General features: G+C 39.8%; 1 protein-coding gene across 1 annotated transcript in view; it reads right to left on the bottom strand.

Annotated features, from left to right (window-relative positions):
- Window positions 1-16,348, bottom strand: part of PLCG2 (phospholipase C gamma 2) — a 67,732-nt gene that overhangs the window by 38,375 nt on the left and 13,009 nt on the right. Inside the window, exons 3-5 of the mRNA XM_082489273.1 lie at window positions 7,945-8,085; window positions 5,254-5,347; window positions 3,762-3,809 (exon numbers count right to left, since the gene is read on the bottom strand). Coding sequence (XP_082345399.1) covers window positions 3,762-3,809; window positions 5,254-5,347; window positions 7,945-8,085 — 283 coding nt within the window. The remainder of the gene's footprint in view (window positions 1-3,761; window positions 3,810-5,253; window positions 5,348-7,944; window positions 8,086-16,348) is intronic.

Here is a 16,348-nt window from a genome sequence, read left to right as displayed (position 1 = left end):
TACTCTCTAGCCATACATCAAATCATGTATGATGTATACATAAAACTTCTTTTTGTCAAAGGAAGACTTTGTATTAGAAACAAGTCTGGGAATAGCTTATTTCGAAAAACTCAATTTTCTTTACCTCTTCCAGTTTTCTCAGGCTCAGACTTTATTCCAGTGTCCTAGGGGCTGCTCCCATAGCACCCTTCACTGCAAGCTCAGAGCAGCTCACAATATTTACTACACTTATCATCAAAATGGAAAGAGGAGGTAGGGGAATGCTGTTATAACTTCTGTATGAACAGAGAGAGAGGTGATTTCTAAAGGAGCTGGGTGTCCAAATGCTTTAAGTGTGCCATAGGTACAGGTGATCCAATCTAACAGCTCACTGCTGTTACAAGAAGCAAACCCAACTCCTCTCCTTGTGCCCCACTCCATTCTTCTGTTGCTTCCACAGGACAGCTGTGATGCTCATCAAACCTTCTATTAACCTGATTCAACTCGCTAAGTGAGCAGAAAACTATGTGGCCAAGAGAGAGCTAGAACAAGCTTTCCACTGGCTTCATGATGTCACCCAGCCCACCTCATGCCCAGATCGACATCACAGCCAGAATAAAAAAAGGGTCTGGAGTGCCCGATTAGTAGCATGTAGAGAAGGCAGAGGAACAGGAAAGAGTGAAACTTCATCCATTCAGCAGCACCAAGCTGGTACACCAACTCAGCCGTCTCCTGTAGCCCCACTTCAGTCACCTGCTATTCAACTTGTCCTTGGATAGCTGTCGTGGTTTGGCCTCAGCCAGCAACAAAGACCCACGCAGCCGCTCGCTCGACTCCCACAGCCGTGGGAAAAATCGGCAGAAAAGGGCAAAACTCGTGGGTTGAAATGGTGTAATTTAACAGAACAGACAAAGGGAAAAAGAAAGAAAAAACAATAACACCGATAAAGGAATACAGGAACGCGATTACAGTACCGCCGCGCAGCGCACCGACCGGACCCGCACCACCGCAGCCCGCCCCCGAGTGGCGACTGCCTCCCCCTCCCCGGCTAGCGCCTCTTATAGCCGGGCATGGGTCACGTGGGATGGAATACTTGCCTCCCCTGCCGGCTCCTTGGGGAAATTAACCCCATCCTTGCCGGAACCAGGACACTAGAAAAGAACGGAAATTAGGTCGCATGTTCTAGGACAGTCTCAAACTCTGGGTATTCTGGGCAGGCAGTGATGCAAGGTCTCAACAAGAAAGACACAGCATTACAGCGGGACATGTGAAGGGCACAGGGACAAGTCCTAGAGTGGAAGATGAGGGGAATCCATGGCAGCAAGAGGAAGCAGGGAAGAGTCAAGAGAACACAGGCACAACATCCGCAGGTCCTACTGCCAATGCCCACAAAACATTAATGCAATACCAACAGTACCTGAGCAAACAAGGTTAAGGTGCTCTTGTCTTGACCTACAGTGCAATTCATAAGATTAAACTCTCTGCAAACACAGGATCAGAACAGAGTCACTTGAGAGCAACACCACCAACCAGCACCCGGACGCAAGTAACATGTCTCTTCTACAGTGTCCATACAATCAGCTATCCTGGGAGATATTCTCATCTCCACCGTGTAGAGAGGGAAAGAGGCAAAGCAAGAAGGAACTTAGCCAAAGTCCATGCCAAAGCCAGATTAGAACTCAGGAAATTCCTGGCTTTCCGCCTTGTCGCCAGACCTCTGGAAAAAAACCACTACTTTTAGGAGCAAGAATGAGCACTCCGTTTGTACCCTAAACACCAAGCACAAGCAATTTCCTCTGGCCAGACAAGTGCAAGCCAAAACAAAGAGCTGGGACTTCATTACCACTGGAAAAAACTCAGCCTGTGAAACAGGACTTGCCTGGAAACCTAACCTTTACAATTAACCTCCCTAGAAACTGCAATACTAAACACAATGAAACTCAGCCCAAACTCCTTTCCTGAATTTTTCTAAAAGCATGAATCATCAATCAAGAGAAGGAAAACTGCTCCCTCCACAGTGCAAGTCCCCTTGATCCTAACCAGACTGCCTTGTAGTGATGAAACTACCCTAAAGCAACAAGTGAAACCTCTTCAGCAGACACACAGTATCAGCAACAGCTTCTCTACCCTAACATTTGCTTTTGCTTCACGATCCCCACCACCATATCCCAACTGCAGGGCTAGTTTTTCAAAATACATCAAGAGCTATAAGCCAATATCCAGTATAGGATGGTACTTTCCCCTTCACCACTCAGGCCAGCTTAGGAAACACTGTTTTGAAGCGGCATCTCAGCTCACCCTGAAGCCAGCTGCACAATGCCACAGGGTGTCTGCAGAATGGTGTTATTTCCTGCAATAATAGAGTCTCATTCACACAATGAAACACCAGACTTTATTTTGCTTTTAGGAAAAGGCCTAAATGAGAGGAAACACATGTACTTTTCTACATTGAATTACACCTTAGAATAAAATGCGTGTTCCAGACAAAGAGCAAAATCATGGTAAAGTAATAGACACAGGGGAGGAGGGGTTAACATTCTTCTCAGTGTCGCATGATTTCTGGCAAGTCTGAGAGGTATGCAGCTGAATTCATTTAAAAAAAAAAAAAAGTCTCCTTTGCTGTGCAAAAGCTACAAACCCACATCACAGTGGACCTGAAATGAACTACTGAAACTCAAACATACGAAGCTACACAGCACACTGGGAGCTACAACCCATGAGAATTCTTTCACATGAGAGGCACCAGGTCAAAGGTCATTATTTGGCTTTCATCTATTCAAATATGTGGCAGAGACAAGTCTATGTAGCCAGGCTATTTGCTAAAAAAATTGCCCTTGTTCCAAACCATTAACTTGGCCTCCTTCTGTATCTGTCCTCAAAAGTATCTTTTGTTTCCCACTGTTAAAGTACTTCTTTCACACAGTACTACCCTGTCATACCAGAAGTCCTCCTTCTCCTCTCCCTTAATATCCTCAAGTATTTCTGTCATCTCCTATTCCTCGTAATATTCTGTTCTGTTCTCCTCATAGCTCTGAGTCCTGCAGGAAAGAATTCATGTTATTGCTGGGACAACCCTACCTCTGGATACATCTGACACTGCTGCTGTGACTAGTTTCAGACTACATACCACACATACTAGCCGTGTTCAGACCCCATCAGGACTGAAACACGGGAAGGCTAATCCCTTAAACATGGATCTTCAGCAGCCCATGTTGAACTCTGCTTATGCAGCTTCATTGTTACAAATGCCCAAATAAGCTTTCAAAAGCTGGTTCTGGTCTGTGTACATTACAGTGTAGTCTCTCCAATGCAAACATGCTTCAGCAACAAAGGAAGAACTGGTGGCATAGCTGTGCAGGAAAGCTCACAGCAGGTTTTACAGTCCAAACTGCTGAGCTCCAACTTGGCTATGAGAGGGCAAAGACCTCTATAAAGCTAGCAACCTAACATACCTGCACAGCTGAGCTGAATCTCTACAGTAAGACTGGAAGAAGACAACTTTCCTCATTCTGGCAGGGTAATTTTAGACTAAAAGCAAAACTACTTATTTTTCATCAATTGCTTCCTCATTATACCACATACATGAACATGAGTATGTGCTATGAACAAATTGTGTTTAGCAAAAGGTAAAACTCAAGTTGTTAAAGCAAGAGCAAATACTATTTTCAGGGGTCTCATATTTCACATCTTGGACAAAGAATTATTTATTTCTTTTCATTCCATGTTTGAATCTGCAATAAAAGTTCACTAAAAACAAACCAAACAAAGGGAAAGCTTCTTACCTATTTCTTCTAGTTTGATCTACAGAATAGATCTGCTTTCTCAGCCAGCTTGCAGAGAGAAAAAAGAAAAAAAGTTTTAATCCAAGAATTATAAAGAAAAGAGGCAATGAAATATCAAAATCCATAGATGAAACTCAATACAAATATTTAAAAGTCATAAGTTAACAAATATACATCTCTTTTAATAAAGCAAAAACATTTCCAATGCAGCATCTAAGGATTCAGCCAGTTTTATAACCATATTTGTAAATATATGCTTTTCTGCTGCTTAATACTGCATTTTAAAGCTACATAAACAACACAGGAAGGGGAAGGGTGGGCAGGACAGAAAAGAATGAGCAACCAGAAGCTGTAAAAATATAAGTAGATAAAGCGAGCCAAAACTTCAGCTAATATAAACTACAGTAACTCCATTGAGTCAATGATTTATGCCAGCTGAGGCTGCTGGCTCAAAGATCTATTAGTTGCATAAAAATTAAAAATTAGGGGGGAGGGAGAGGAGTTTAGAGAATTTCAAAGAAAATCCCCATTAGGGTGCACGTCAGTTTTAGGTGCGTAGCAAAATACTATTAGCAGCATTAATAGTAAATATACACACACATGACTTTGATTAAAATGATGAACACAGTATGTCATTATGAAGGTTATCCTCAGTCTCTGCAGGAATCACTCTGCTGCACAAACATAGCCTGGAACCCAGTAGCACGTTGTGTAGCAGCTCGCTGCAATACCATACAATAGATAAGAATACTTTGTCCCCAACTGGAACGGCAAGTAAGTAAAGACAACATCAATGTCAAAGCCACAATTTGCTCAGGTAGCAAGCGAGGACGGGGTATATCCTCACAACAAGTAACAGCAGTGACCATAAAAAAAATGTCAGCAGTGATGAAAAGCAATCAGGTACAGAGACAGCGTTGAAAGCTTGTCAACAAAGCTGGCATTCCGAGCATGAGTAGTTTCACATGTAACATCCTCAGAAGCGTTAAGGGCACAGTTTCACCATCATCTGGCTCTGAGTCAGCTGATCACACTGTCATACAATGCAATGAGTCCAATAAAAAGGACAAACCGCAAAAGCTCTCCTCGGAATTATTGGGACACAAGACACATGGACACCTACTAGAGCAAGCCTACTGTGATTGAATAAGACACTTTAGTTTTCCAAGAAGTCAACACACACTTACACCAGATGTTGTTGTGATCTCATTAAGAGATTTTTGGTTTGGTTTGGTTTTGGTATACAAAACAAGGTAAATTGCAAGTCCACATTAGTGGATGCAGCAGAGCATAACTCCAGAACATATATATAGCAAAACAGACATGGAGAATTTCCAGATGAGCTTTCTGTACCATACACTAACTGGAGTGTAATTGTTCTTAAGGTAACTATCAGGCACTGCTTGCTGCACCTTAAAAATTTCTTTCAGATTTTCCACTTTCAATTCCAAAGAAATGTTCAGTTCCACAAAGTTAAAATATGTCCACATACCTCTCTGTGATCGCAGGTGTGGGAGCACTCATGACCTCTTGATACAAGATATTCAAGCCACACAACCATTTATCAGCATCATCTTTAGAGTCAGCTGAAGAAGATAATATACTATGAGAAACATTGAAACAAAATCAACACAAAACCAAGACATAACTTGTGATGTTTAGATAAACCCTAGTATACAAAACTGCTGATTAACCTTTCTCTTTGATAAATCTCATTGCCTAGCTTCATGTTGCTAATAATAAAACTAATAAAAAACAGCGTAAATTTGGCAGTGGGACGGTTAACTCTGGAAGCTCTGTCAAGAAATACCTCCTTTTAGAAGTCTGCTTATATCTCAGCAGAAAGAATACGAAACTACTGCTGAGCTTTTGTAGTAACAAATCAAAATTCATTTTCTTATCGTCTATTTCCAAAGTGGCAAAAGCCCAGGGACCTAGATCTAGAGCAACTTGAAATGCACAGACAAAAGAATCAGTGTGTTCATTATATTCCAAGCAACCCACAAGAAAATTGTAAAGTACCAGCTTCTGACAACATAATCACCTCCTGTCTGTCCTAACCATGCCTCTAAACACGGATTGTTCCAGACTAGACTTAGGCAAGAGGAACAGGAAGGGAGCAATGTACAAAACTGGTGTAGAACACATTTTAATACAAGTTAAGATAAAAAAAAATGTCTAAAATTCCTTACACAACTTAACACTAAAAGCCAGGTACATCTTCCTCGCAACCTTACAAATCAGTTTATCACTGTCTTGTTTTGTTTTAAATGTAGTTTGCCTTTCCATTTCTCAAACCAGAAGAGTCTGCCACGTCATTTAACATGATTGCATTTGTTAATGCTTCAACCCACCAGAAGTAAGATGAACTGTATGCTGGGTATAGCCTTCCCTAGGGAATACCAAGTAAGCTGAAGCAAATTTTTTGGGCCTTGGATGAGATGCTATCATTACAGCTTTCATCTGGGCAAAGTCCATTTGCTTTAGCATACCGGTTCTGAAATTTCATGAAGGCATTCTTCAATTAAACCAGTTCTGAAAAATTATTTTCACACAGGAGCTGTAATCTGCACAAATTCTTAACTGCCTTCAAAGCAAAACAGTTTCTCAAAAGATGAAGATTACATTTTATTTAAACATACTTTCAAACAATGCTTTATCCCCCAAGGATGAAGCTAGAGCCCAGCCTCAGCTCCCCACAGAAAAGTTTTTCAATTAGTTACAATTTCAGAAAGAACACCCACTACCACTGCCAAACCAATTCTTCCCCCAAGACCGTTCTGCCCTTTATGACAGCAATCATTCCCTTTAAGTAACAATTATTTTATATTGTTTTAAGAAACCACAACAAAGCACTTTTACAAGGAAAAGGATTTCCCCCTTAACTGAAAGTTATATCAAGTTGTTCTGCAGTTCAGCATTACGGCAACAGATCTCATGGTACCGAGTATTTTCAAAGTGCTGGCAGAGGCCTGGTTTTGGGAACTGCCATGGAGAAGGGACAGGGGGGTTGTTAAGAGGAAATAAGTCTGAAGGACCTGGCACAGCTGCACTTAAGCACAGCCACTTACTCAAAATTTTCACAGACTTCAGCCAACAACTGTAAAATTTATTTAAAGTTAAAAGCCTATAACAATGGGTTAGTCACAGTCTTTCATTTCCAGTGCATCAGACTGAAAATAGTCTTCTAGTACTGCAACCTATAAGCAATTAATTGAATTTTTTTAAAAAGCTACTGTTAGCGTTAAAATGCTTACAAAGCACTCCTCTTTACTCCCATTATGATTTTGCAATGAATTTAATGATTTAAATGGACAAGTGTGTTCCTGCACAGGACAGAGAGAACTAACACTCCAAATAAGTCGTCTGTATGATTCTAAACCAAAGATCCATCACAAACTTTTTAGAAGAGAAATCTCTTTGTAAACTCCACTAGTTTGAAACTGTATTCAGGCTGCACTATAAGAATTTATATCCTTTTTAATTTCAAAATTTTTGGGTTTGCAACCCTGGATAATCTCACCTGAAATAAGAAGTGCCCCAAACCTTACCAAAAATACAGGATAAAACTTCCCCCTGTTTCACACGGATCTCTTAATTTCCAATTTATTACCTTTCAATTTTATTTATGGTCCTGTAGCACTTCTTTAGAAGAGGTTTAGTATTATCAGGTGACACACACACATAAACTAAACTAGAACTTCATTTTTCCAATTTAATCTGCAATTGTGCATAGGGGATAGGAAAGTTTTTGTGATACAACTGTAGTCTAATCCTTTATGGCTATTGTTTCCAGAATCATTTTGGCCAAACTAAAAGCCAGGGCAATATTCTGGCCACACTGAAGACAACAGTAAATCCTTCACTGACTTTAAAGAGGACAATGTTACCTCTGGTCTTCAGTATTGAAAAGCTTACTACAGATATTTAACAAGCAAAAACCTTGCTAGAAATGATTGAGCAAATTGGAAACCACACTCACACAATACACTATTGGAAAGCAAAACATTACAAATGCAGCAGTTCACAGACATGAGGGGCCGAGTAAAAGGTCTATCTCCAGATTTTAAACATCTGGTGCACTCCTGAACTGCAGAAGTCAAAACGTCAGTATTCTATGCATTACTGTTCTATCGATGTATTCAATTTGTTCAATCCATTGGTTTAAAGAAGAAAAAAGTACCTGCTACGCTTAAGGTGTTGAGGACAAACTGGGTACCGTAAAAAATAGTAAAGCAGTGTTCTTCTCTTTGCTTTGCTTTGCAACGCTCAAAGTCCTTTGAATTCTTTCCTGGGCGAATTTCTTTTATTTCCATCAGATCCACTGAAAGAAAACAACATTCAGTCAGTACAGCTACACTTATGTTCCAGCAGAGCCTGAAACAATAAGATGAACAATTCCAAGCATGCATACATATATAAAATATATATATATAAACTTACAGATCTTTATTGGGCAAGAATTGAAAATTGCAATCCACAAATCCACAACTAAATATATTAGACTAACAGACAACAGTAGAGAAGGACCAAAAGAAGAAGAAAAATAACACAACTTCTAACTTACCCACCTAAAAAAATATGCATCAGATCTTAGAGAGTCAGCTAACCTTGTCAGCTAGTCAGCTAGTGTCGTTACTGGCACTTGGAAGAAAATTATTTAAAGTAGGAATATAAAGAGAAAATCCAGCCTAATAATTAAAATGTTTCTGAGCTTTTTCCTGGTCAACTCCACAGAGAGCTCGGTCGTTTAACATAACCTCTTGTATCACTTTTAACTGGCCATTTTTTACAGAACACACGTATGTATTATAGAGCATAGCAGAACGGGAACACTGCACAAGCACACATTTTCTCAAGTCAGCTCCCTCTTTATCAAACCCTTGCTACATGGCCTGCATAACAGTAGTGAGACAGCACTGAAATAGAAATATGTGCACTCTCAAGATAAGATACTTATTAGAAAACTGAGGAAGTGGGTTTGTTCTGCCTGTGGACCAGACAAATAAACAGTTCTTCCCTCTTCTGGACAGTCTTGACTTATGAGCTACATGATGAGGAGTGAAGAAAAACATTTCATGGCTGCTCTTGAAATATGTTTATCAGACCTAGCAAGATCCAAGGAAAACAGCTGATGGCTTCTGTCCACGCATTTAAGAACATCACAATATAAAAACTCTGTTTTAAACGAGCACCTCATCAGTAACAGAACACTGTTAATAACCTAATGAAAAAGTAACTCTGCTGCCAGCGGAGGGGATGCTGAACACTGCTTAAAGCTTCGGCCTGCGTAACGCTGGGTTTCTATGATGCCAACATGGAAAGGAGGGAGAGGCAAGCAAGGAAGTTTATCAATAAAATCCTGATAATGAAACATTAATTCATCTTGGAATTCCTTATTCTCTGCAAAGTATCTCAGTACAAACTTTCCATCAGACACTCCTTTCTACCAGTCATTAAACAACTTAACTTGGGAAAATGGGACCTCAAAGATTAACCTGAACTAATCGTAGGATACAAGCATCCTTCTTAAACTATTTCTCCAAGTGTAATTATCTTCAAGATAGGGTTTTTAATGTCTCCACCTCTGCATCTCAGCCACCCTCTCAAACCATGAAAACACTTCCTAAGATCTGCATATCTGATGGGCCAAGGCCTCTAAATTTAGATGCAAACTTCCAAAATAAATTCATGACATGACCATAAATGACCAGCAAACAAAGGCTCCTACTGATGACTCTGATCCCCTTACCATCCAGAGTCTTACTTAGATTCCTAGCAGTGTATCCAAATATCTATCCCAAAATGCCACCATCTGAAAAAAATTATCTAAACCCACCAATTCACATTAAATCAGCAGAGAAGAATCAGGATGCAGAGACAGAAAGTACCCAAATGGAGAGGGAACGAGGTGGCATGGCTGCAATAAATAGCATGGGACTGTGCACCATGTTGACTCATTCTAAACATGGGCAAGAGCAACACCAGTCACCTCTTCTGCTTTCCCCTCACCCAACAAATCCCTGCTGAAAAACACAGTTTTAACTTCAGTGAAGCACACCTTCCGTTTCAGACTCCTACAAATCCACATATATAAACACCACACCACAAAGACCCCCTCAAAGTATAAACTATAAGCAGCGATAAAACAGATTTCACAACCTGCACTGCTGTTGCCATTTCAAGTGGCTCTTACCTCATACTGACCTCTGAAACAAACACACCAACTTACTCAATGTCTCCCCTTAGTTACATGTTCTCACTACACTTCTTTTCCTTGTATTACAACCTTTCAACCTACCTTCCCATTCTCCTGCATGAACGTACATGTATGTACATACAGGCACACAGACTTTTGCATGCAAAGGTCTCACACTGGTAACCACATTATTGTTTCTCTGACTGGTCTTTGAAGAAGACATCGCTATACCTTAATTGCTAAACATTCAGTAAACAGAGGAATGGCTCAGCAAGAGAACAAAATTGGGGAGAGGGGGGATATTTATATAAAAACCCCTCAAATTCAGAATTTTACATTCCTGTACTTTTCAGGCAACACACTATGTATGTCCTACAAAATTCTGGCAAACCAGGACAGTATCATTACATTTACGTAAATAATATATGAAACAGATGTACAAAACAAGTTTTATTACACATTCCTTAGATGTTTACAGAAAGAAAGATATAATACATGTTATAGTTTCAGAAAATGAATCGAAACTACCTGCATATATTTTAATGACATTTTATAGTGTCGTTTGGGATGTATTATTCTATATCACTGAAAGAAAAGCCAGGCAGAAAATCAGAGGGGGAGAAGAGACATGCACAGCAAGTATAAATATTGGTCTCGCACTAAGCTCTGCTGTCTCCCCAGGTAGGCTGGCGTTGCCCAGCACCCTCCACGTGATGCCCACCAAGTCCAGAATGGCTGATCCCAATTGAAGGGAGAAAGGAACAGGCCAGGAAAAGCTGCAACATGTTTCAGACTCAGATTAGTAAATCAACTGTACCAACTTAGCTGTTACACAGTTACTGTGAACTTTTTATAGCACAGTCTGTCACTGAACAATTAAAATGTAACTTCATGCCTGTGCCAGAACTACACAGCACCTCAGACACTCTGTCTTCTTACTGCCTAAGTACTGGAGCCTTCCTCCTTCACAATCCCATGTGCAAATTGCAGAGCCGTATCGTGGCCTGGCTTCACAGATATTCCTGGGGCCTGATATACCCAAAAAAACCCACAGACCTGGACATATGCAGCTTGTAGTGTCAGATCAAATCCAATGCGCTTGCAGGAGGAATTTCCATAAAATAGTGCAAGAAGATTAATGCATTTCCCAAGGCATCATAAAATCAAAGTATGCCCTGAAGAGAAGTTGACTCACACCCAGCAAGACAAGGAGGACATTCCGAATACATTCAGTCCCCAGCCAAACAGTTTAGAAGTCTACTGCCACTCTAAAAACCCTACAATACTAGTTTACATTTCATCTGTTCTTCCATGTGGTTATTTCCATGGGTTAAAAGGATCTCCTCGGCAGCCTCATCAGTCACCTATTGATTCTGACAACTCCCGCAAGTGGCTCTTTAACGAGACCGGACTCCAAGGCACCTTCAATTACCATCCTGTTTCAGGCTCTGATCTGGATGTGCAGTATTGGTGGCAGTTCAGAGCCTGAAGCTGCTGAACTTCAGCTCCTGCTGTTGTGTGTTGTTCAGCAAATCAGTTAATTGAATGGATCATTACACTACCACATAGCTACTTTCCAAAGACTGCACAGATTAATTGCTCAGTGCCTTCCAAAGTGTCTGCTAGAGCTCTTTACTGCCATAAACTTAACAATAAACTTTTGATCCTCGACAACTCCACTGATCTCCATTCAAATAACCTGGCAGCAGCGATCATATTTAGTCACACACTTACAAGTACGAATTGCTGTTACCTTTCCTTCAGTTACACTTAGAGGCAGATGGTAAAACAGAACTTGCATTCCACTACAGCAGGCGCTGTGCAAGCTGAGCAGAAGACAAGACATAAGGTAAGCACAGGTAGAGAACGCCGTGAACAGGAGAACTGCAAATGAAATCATATTGTTGTACAGAACACCACTGTGCTCCTCATTCCAGAAGAGAGCAAACCAGCATTGCCATTCAAAGGGAGAAGTTCTGCCTCCGTCCTCCCCCCTGCTCACACAACACCCACCTCTGGCTAGGAGCGCAACCCTTCAGCACCCAGAACAGACAAGCGAGTAAGGGAACGGACCCTGCTTAAAACCAGCTATAGCCAACAGCAGAACATCTTACGTTGGCTGGAAATGCCCATGTAAGCTCACTGTAAGAAGGCATGTTTGCATAGATCAGCTTCAGTCAAGTCAGGTAATTTTAGGCTGGAAAGTCAGGCAGATTATATATAAATGGGATAAGTCAGAAAACCTTAGAGGCTGTCAACGTAACAAGGTATCCTTGACAGAAAGGTTTATAAACAGTGTAAAAGTGCAGCTGAGACTGGCATTATGGGCTACAGAGTCTTGTAATATAGGGCTCCTGATTCAAAGTCCAAAGTCCCTGGGAGTCTTTCAGTGTCTGGCCACAAACAATGTTTGATCAGAGCTCAAGTTACGTACTTAATGCAGTAGAAGAAAAAGCCTAGAGAGAGATTCAAAGGAGGCTTACAGAGTCAGAAATCAGGCCATGAGCATTATTTACTTCAGCAGGTATTTTCAATAGGCCTCAAGAAGCCTAAAGGGAAACTACTGGCAATGTTTCAGAGACTATGGGACTCTGATCACCTAAGTGCTGTGGACCAAGACAAGGGGTGGGCATTCTCCATATGAATACATTCATATTTTCATGTATGTATATATACATATAGCAATATTCTGCACTTAAGATCAGATAACCAGTTTTCAGAATCCACTTTTTTTTTTTCCCCCAACAATTTGCATTACAAAATATTCCAAAGAAGGTTTCATTTTGGAAAGGCAGAAACTGCCCCCTGCAACACTGGCTATGTGCAAATGAGCGACCAGGGAATGAAGAAAGCCTTTAGTATCCTTTTGCAAATATACTTCACGGTGGTTAGTGAGGACAATGGCTTTGTTCTCACTTCTGCAGAATTACAGATTAACTGTACTTAAGGTGTGTCTTAGCAGCCTGTTCTATTCAGAGCAGCAATGAAACATGGATCTGTGCAACTCCAAAAGGAAGAAGGTGAGGCTTCTCTCAGACAAGGACAAAGTCACATGACAGCAGAAATCTGCAGCATGACAGTACAGATGTGACATGGAAAGTAATTCACCTCATACAAACAATGAAATTTAGTGAGACATTCAGTGTTGTTACAGGTAAGCCACAAAATTATATGAAATCACAGATACAAGGATGGAACATGAGAAACGGTGCGGTGCATCTTGAGAAAGCACACATGACTACTTCTCCGAGGGGTCCTCTGGGGATTTAGCTGTGTGACTGACGTAAACTTTAGAGAAGTGCACCTTTTAAACCCAGAGGTTTTTAAGTAATCAGGTCACGTAAAGCTGCCATGTACAGTAACAACAAATTACCATTAAATTAATAACTTCTCACTGGACTGTTCAGTAGAGCAATGTTATATTACAGCTCTTCCCAGTTTGAGCTCTGAATTCAAGGGGCCATACATGCAAATGGCTATTGGTTTCATATTAAAAACTGAAAGGCACTTTCACAAAATGAGATAAGAATAGGGTGAAATTTACATATGGCCCCATAAAAGTTTACATTCTACTCCATGCAACAAAACAAACCAAAAATGTTGCCATGTAAAGCTTTCATTTTGGGGAAAGGGTACTGGAGTACCTACAACTCTCACTCACTTTGATCAATCACATTAGGGGTGCTCAGGCCTATGAGGTTCATTCCATCCCCGTTTCGCTGCCTGGCCATGACAGGAAGTCCGGTCGTTGTAAGTTAGTGTTAAACATTGCAGAACTGAGCTGCTAAAGGGAAGAAATGATTTTAAACCAGCTAAAGGCTACACACCTTCATTTTTTCATTTGACCACAGAAACCAAGGTCTAAATACTCAGCTGAAGACTTACACAAAGATCCCCTAAGTGACAACTGAAACACAGCAATTTCAAAACAGAAAGAAGGTGAATTTTAATGTTTCTTTGAAAAGATTCTCCACAAAGAACAAGAAGTACATTCACTTTTGCAATGACATACTGTTTTTTAACAGTATTCAAAATACAGAAAGAAAATGACAGAAGATGACAGACTTAGGGTTTTCAGTATGAGTTAAGTTTATTTATTATTTTATGTCTGAAGCAGTAAGGAAATACAGATAGAAAGAAATTCTGCTAGCAGTAAAAAAGTAATTACTAGAAACTAGCAAGGGCAAGTCTAACATTCAAGCCAAAGGAAGCACTCATTTCACACTCCTCAGAAGAATATGTAGATACTTATCACTTCACCCAGAAAGGTAGAGATGTTGTAAAAGTTTATACCATCTTCTCCAAAGGGCAAAAAATAAGTTTTCCACCACAGCACAAGTTCACATTGGCATTAACAATTCTACTAATAAAATGACTTAGCTGTTTAGTCTATGCAAAAAAAAAAAAAATCCCCCCATCCATGTTTAAGAATGTAAGCCACTTACATAAATAATATCTTATGTGTCAGTTTAAGATTCTCAGTGTATCTGACAGCCAAAATGATGCACAGAACCAAAATTTGCTCTTTTTGGCAGGTCATTTTAGTAAAGATTTTAAAAGCAAAATTTAATATCAGGGAAAATATGCTGCAGGATAAAATTCACAAAATACAACAATAAAGACTAAAAAAACAACCCTTGTTATCTAGAACAGCACTACCTGTAGCAACATAAGATTGCCATTACATTAAATTATACATCCCTGCATGTCACCTCACCCTGTAAATTGTACATGGCGTGATCTGGTCCTGTTATCTACATGACTGTATTATAGATGCACTGCTTCTCCAATGAGCTTTGATCATTAAATAACCAGGTGCAACTTTTTGCAGAAATTAATAACACAGTCTGAAAACACAAACACAGTGCAACCTCGCAGATCGAGAAGAAACAGAGCCGCTCCTACAGATTCAAATTCTACACATATTGTGAACTTAAGTTAGTTCTTTGTTTCTTTTCACTCCCTTTCCTGACATACCTGTGAAACATGAAAATTCAACGTAGTATTATGGGGTTTTTTTAAATCATCTTCTAGATGACAAATTCTGTGAAATCTCTTTTCAGCATGAGGATAATCTCAAGTGAATTTAACAGTCTTTGATAATTCTTTTTCATAGGTTAGATGAAAGATTAGTAACAAAAAAAAAAATTTGACATAGCAAACATATTTAAAAAGTGGGCCACAGTCATTTTGTTCTACAAACTCCGGAAAAGTATTACAGAAAAACAGGAGAGAGACACAATGTGAAATTATCAGTCCACGTTGATCCTACAATAAAGTGTTATGCATTGTTGGTCATACCTTTCTATTAAAAATGAAAAAAAGATACTCCTATGCATTAATAAAGGTCTTCACTGAAGAAAAAAAAATGGTTACTATGCGTTATACTGAGACATATTATTGCATCAAAAGCCTCAATTTAAGTAGCCTTTATTTCTCTGCTTCATAATTTTGCAATTATACTGACAAGAGGTATGCTGTATGCATCTCTGCCATTCCCAAACACAGGTATTTCATCCTCTGAGAAACAGAAAGTTTTCAGAATAAACTAATACTAACACATCTATTCCCTTTTCTCTTTCAACCTTACCTATACCCTAACCTCTTGGTCTACCTACAGAAAGAGCATTTTAACAACTGATGTATTATATGACGTTTTCCTAAACATGGCCCTCCAATGCTTTAAACCCACTTCTTGTTGTCTGCTCGGACAACTAAATGGTCACTACATATTTTTTTCTTCAGTATTTTGCAATAAATCAAAAACATCAACATCAAAAAAGATAGGTGATCTTTCTTTTTGAAAGATTAAGGGATTAAAATATGGTTTAAATCCTTTTACAAAAGCAGGTCACCTCTTCACATGAATAAAAAAAAGTCCTAGGTAATCAAAAAAAGAGAAGTCATCTTATGTCCTCAACAGAATCTTCCTTGAAACATACACGCTTGTATTACAGAGAAACGCACACTTGCACATTCATAGAAGGCACCACAGATTTCTCAGAGCATAAATTCTCCTGGCTGTGAATCATCACTTAACACAAGGATTCATGGAAGAGTATGCAGAAATTCACGTATTTTCCAGTGACTAACCAAACTCTAGTCGCCACAAACTTTCCCTTAATAATTGTCCTTAAAGCACTTTGCATCTGATAAAGAATGAAATATCCATTACAGATCAGCCTCACGGAGATTTACACCTTGCCACCTACTTGCTCTCCAAGCTTTAATACCATAACCTGTTTGCGCCTTCACTTATTCATGTGCATATAGGTATCTATACCTCAATACGAGGAAATTTGGGAGGCCTTACTTGGTAGTACTGAAATGTACTCTCAGTCAGCAAACCCCAGGTGCCAGTCACACAGAGTACTGACAAGCACTTCTC

Source organism: Vanellus vanellus, assembly GCF_965231255.1.
Source record: "Vanellus vanellus genome assembly, chromosome: 12".
Taxonomy (NCBI): domain Eukaryota; kingdom Metazoa; phylum Chordata; class Aves; order Charadriiformes; family Charadriidae; genus Vanellus; species Vanellus vanellus.
This window is presented reverse-complemented; position numbering and strand designations above follow the sequence as displayed.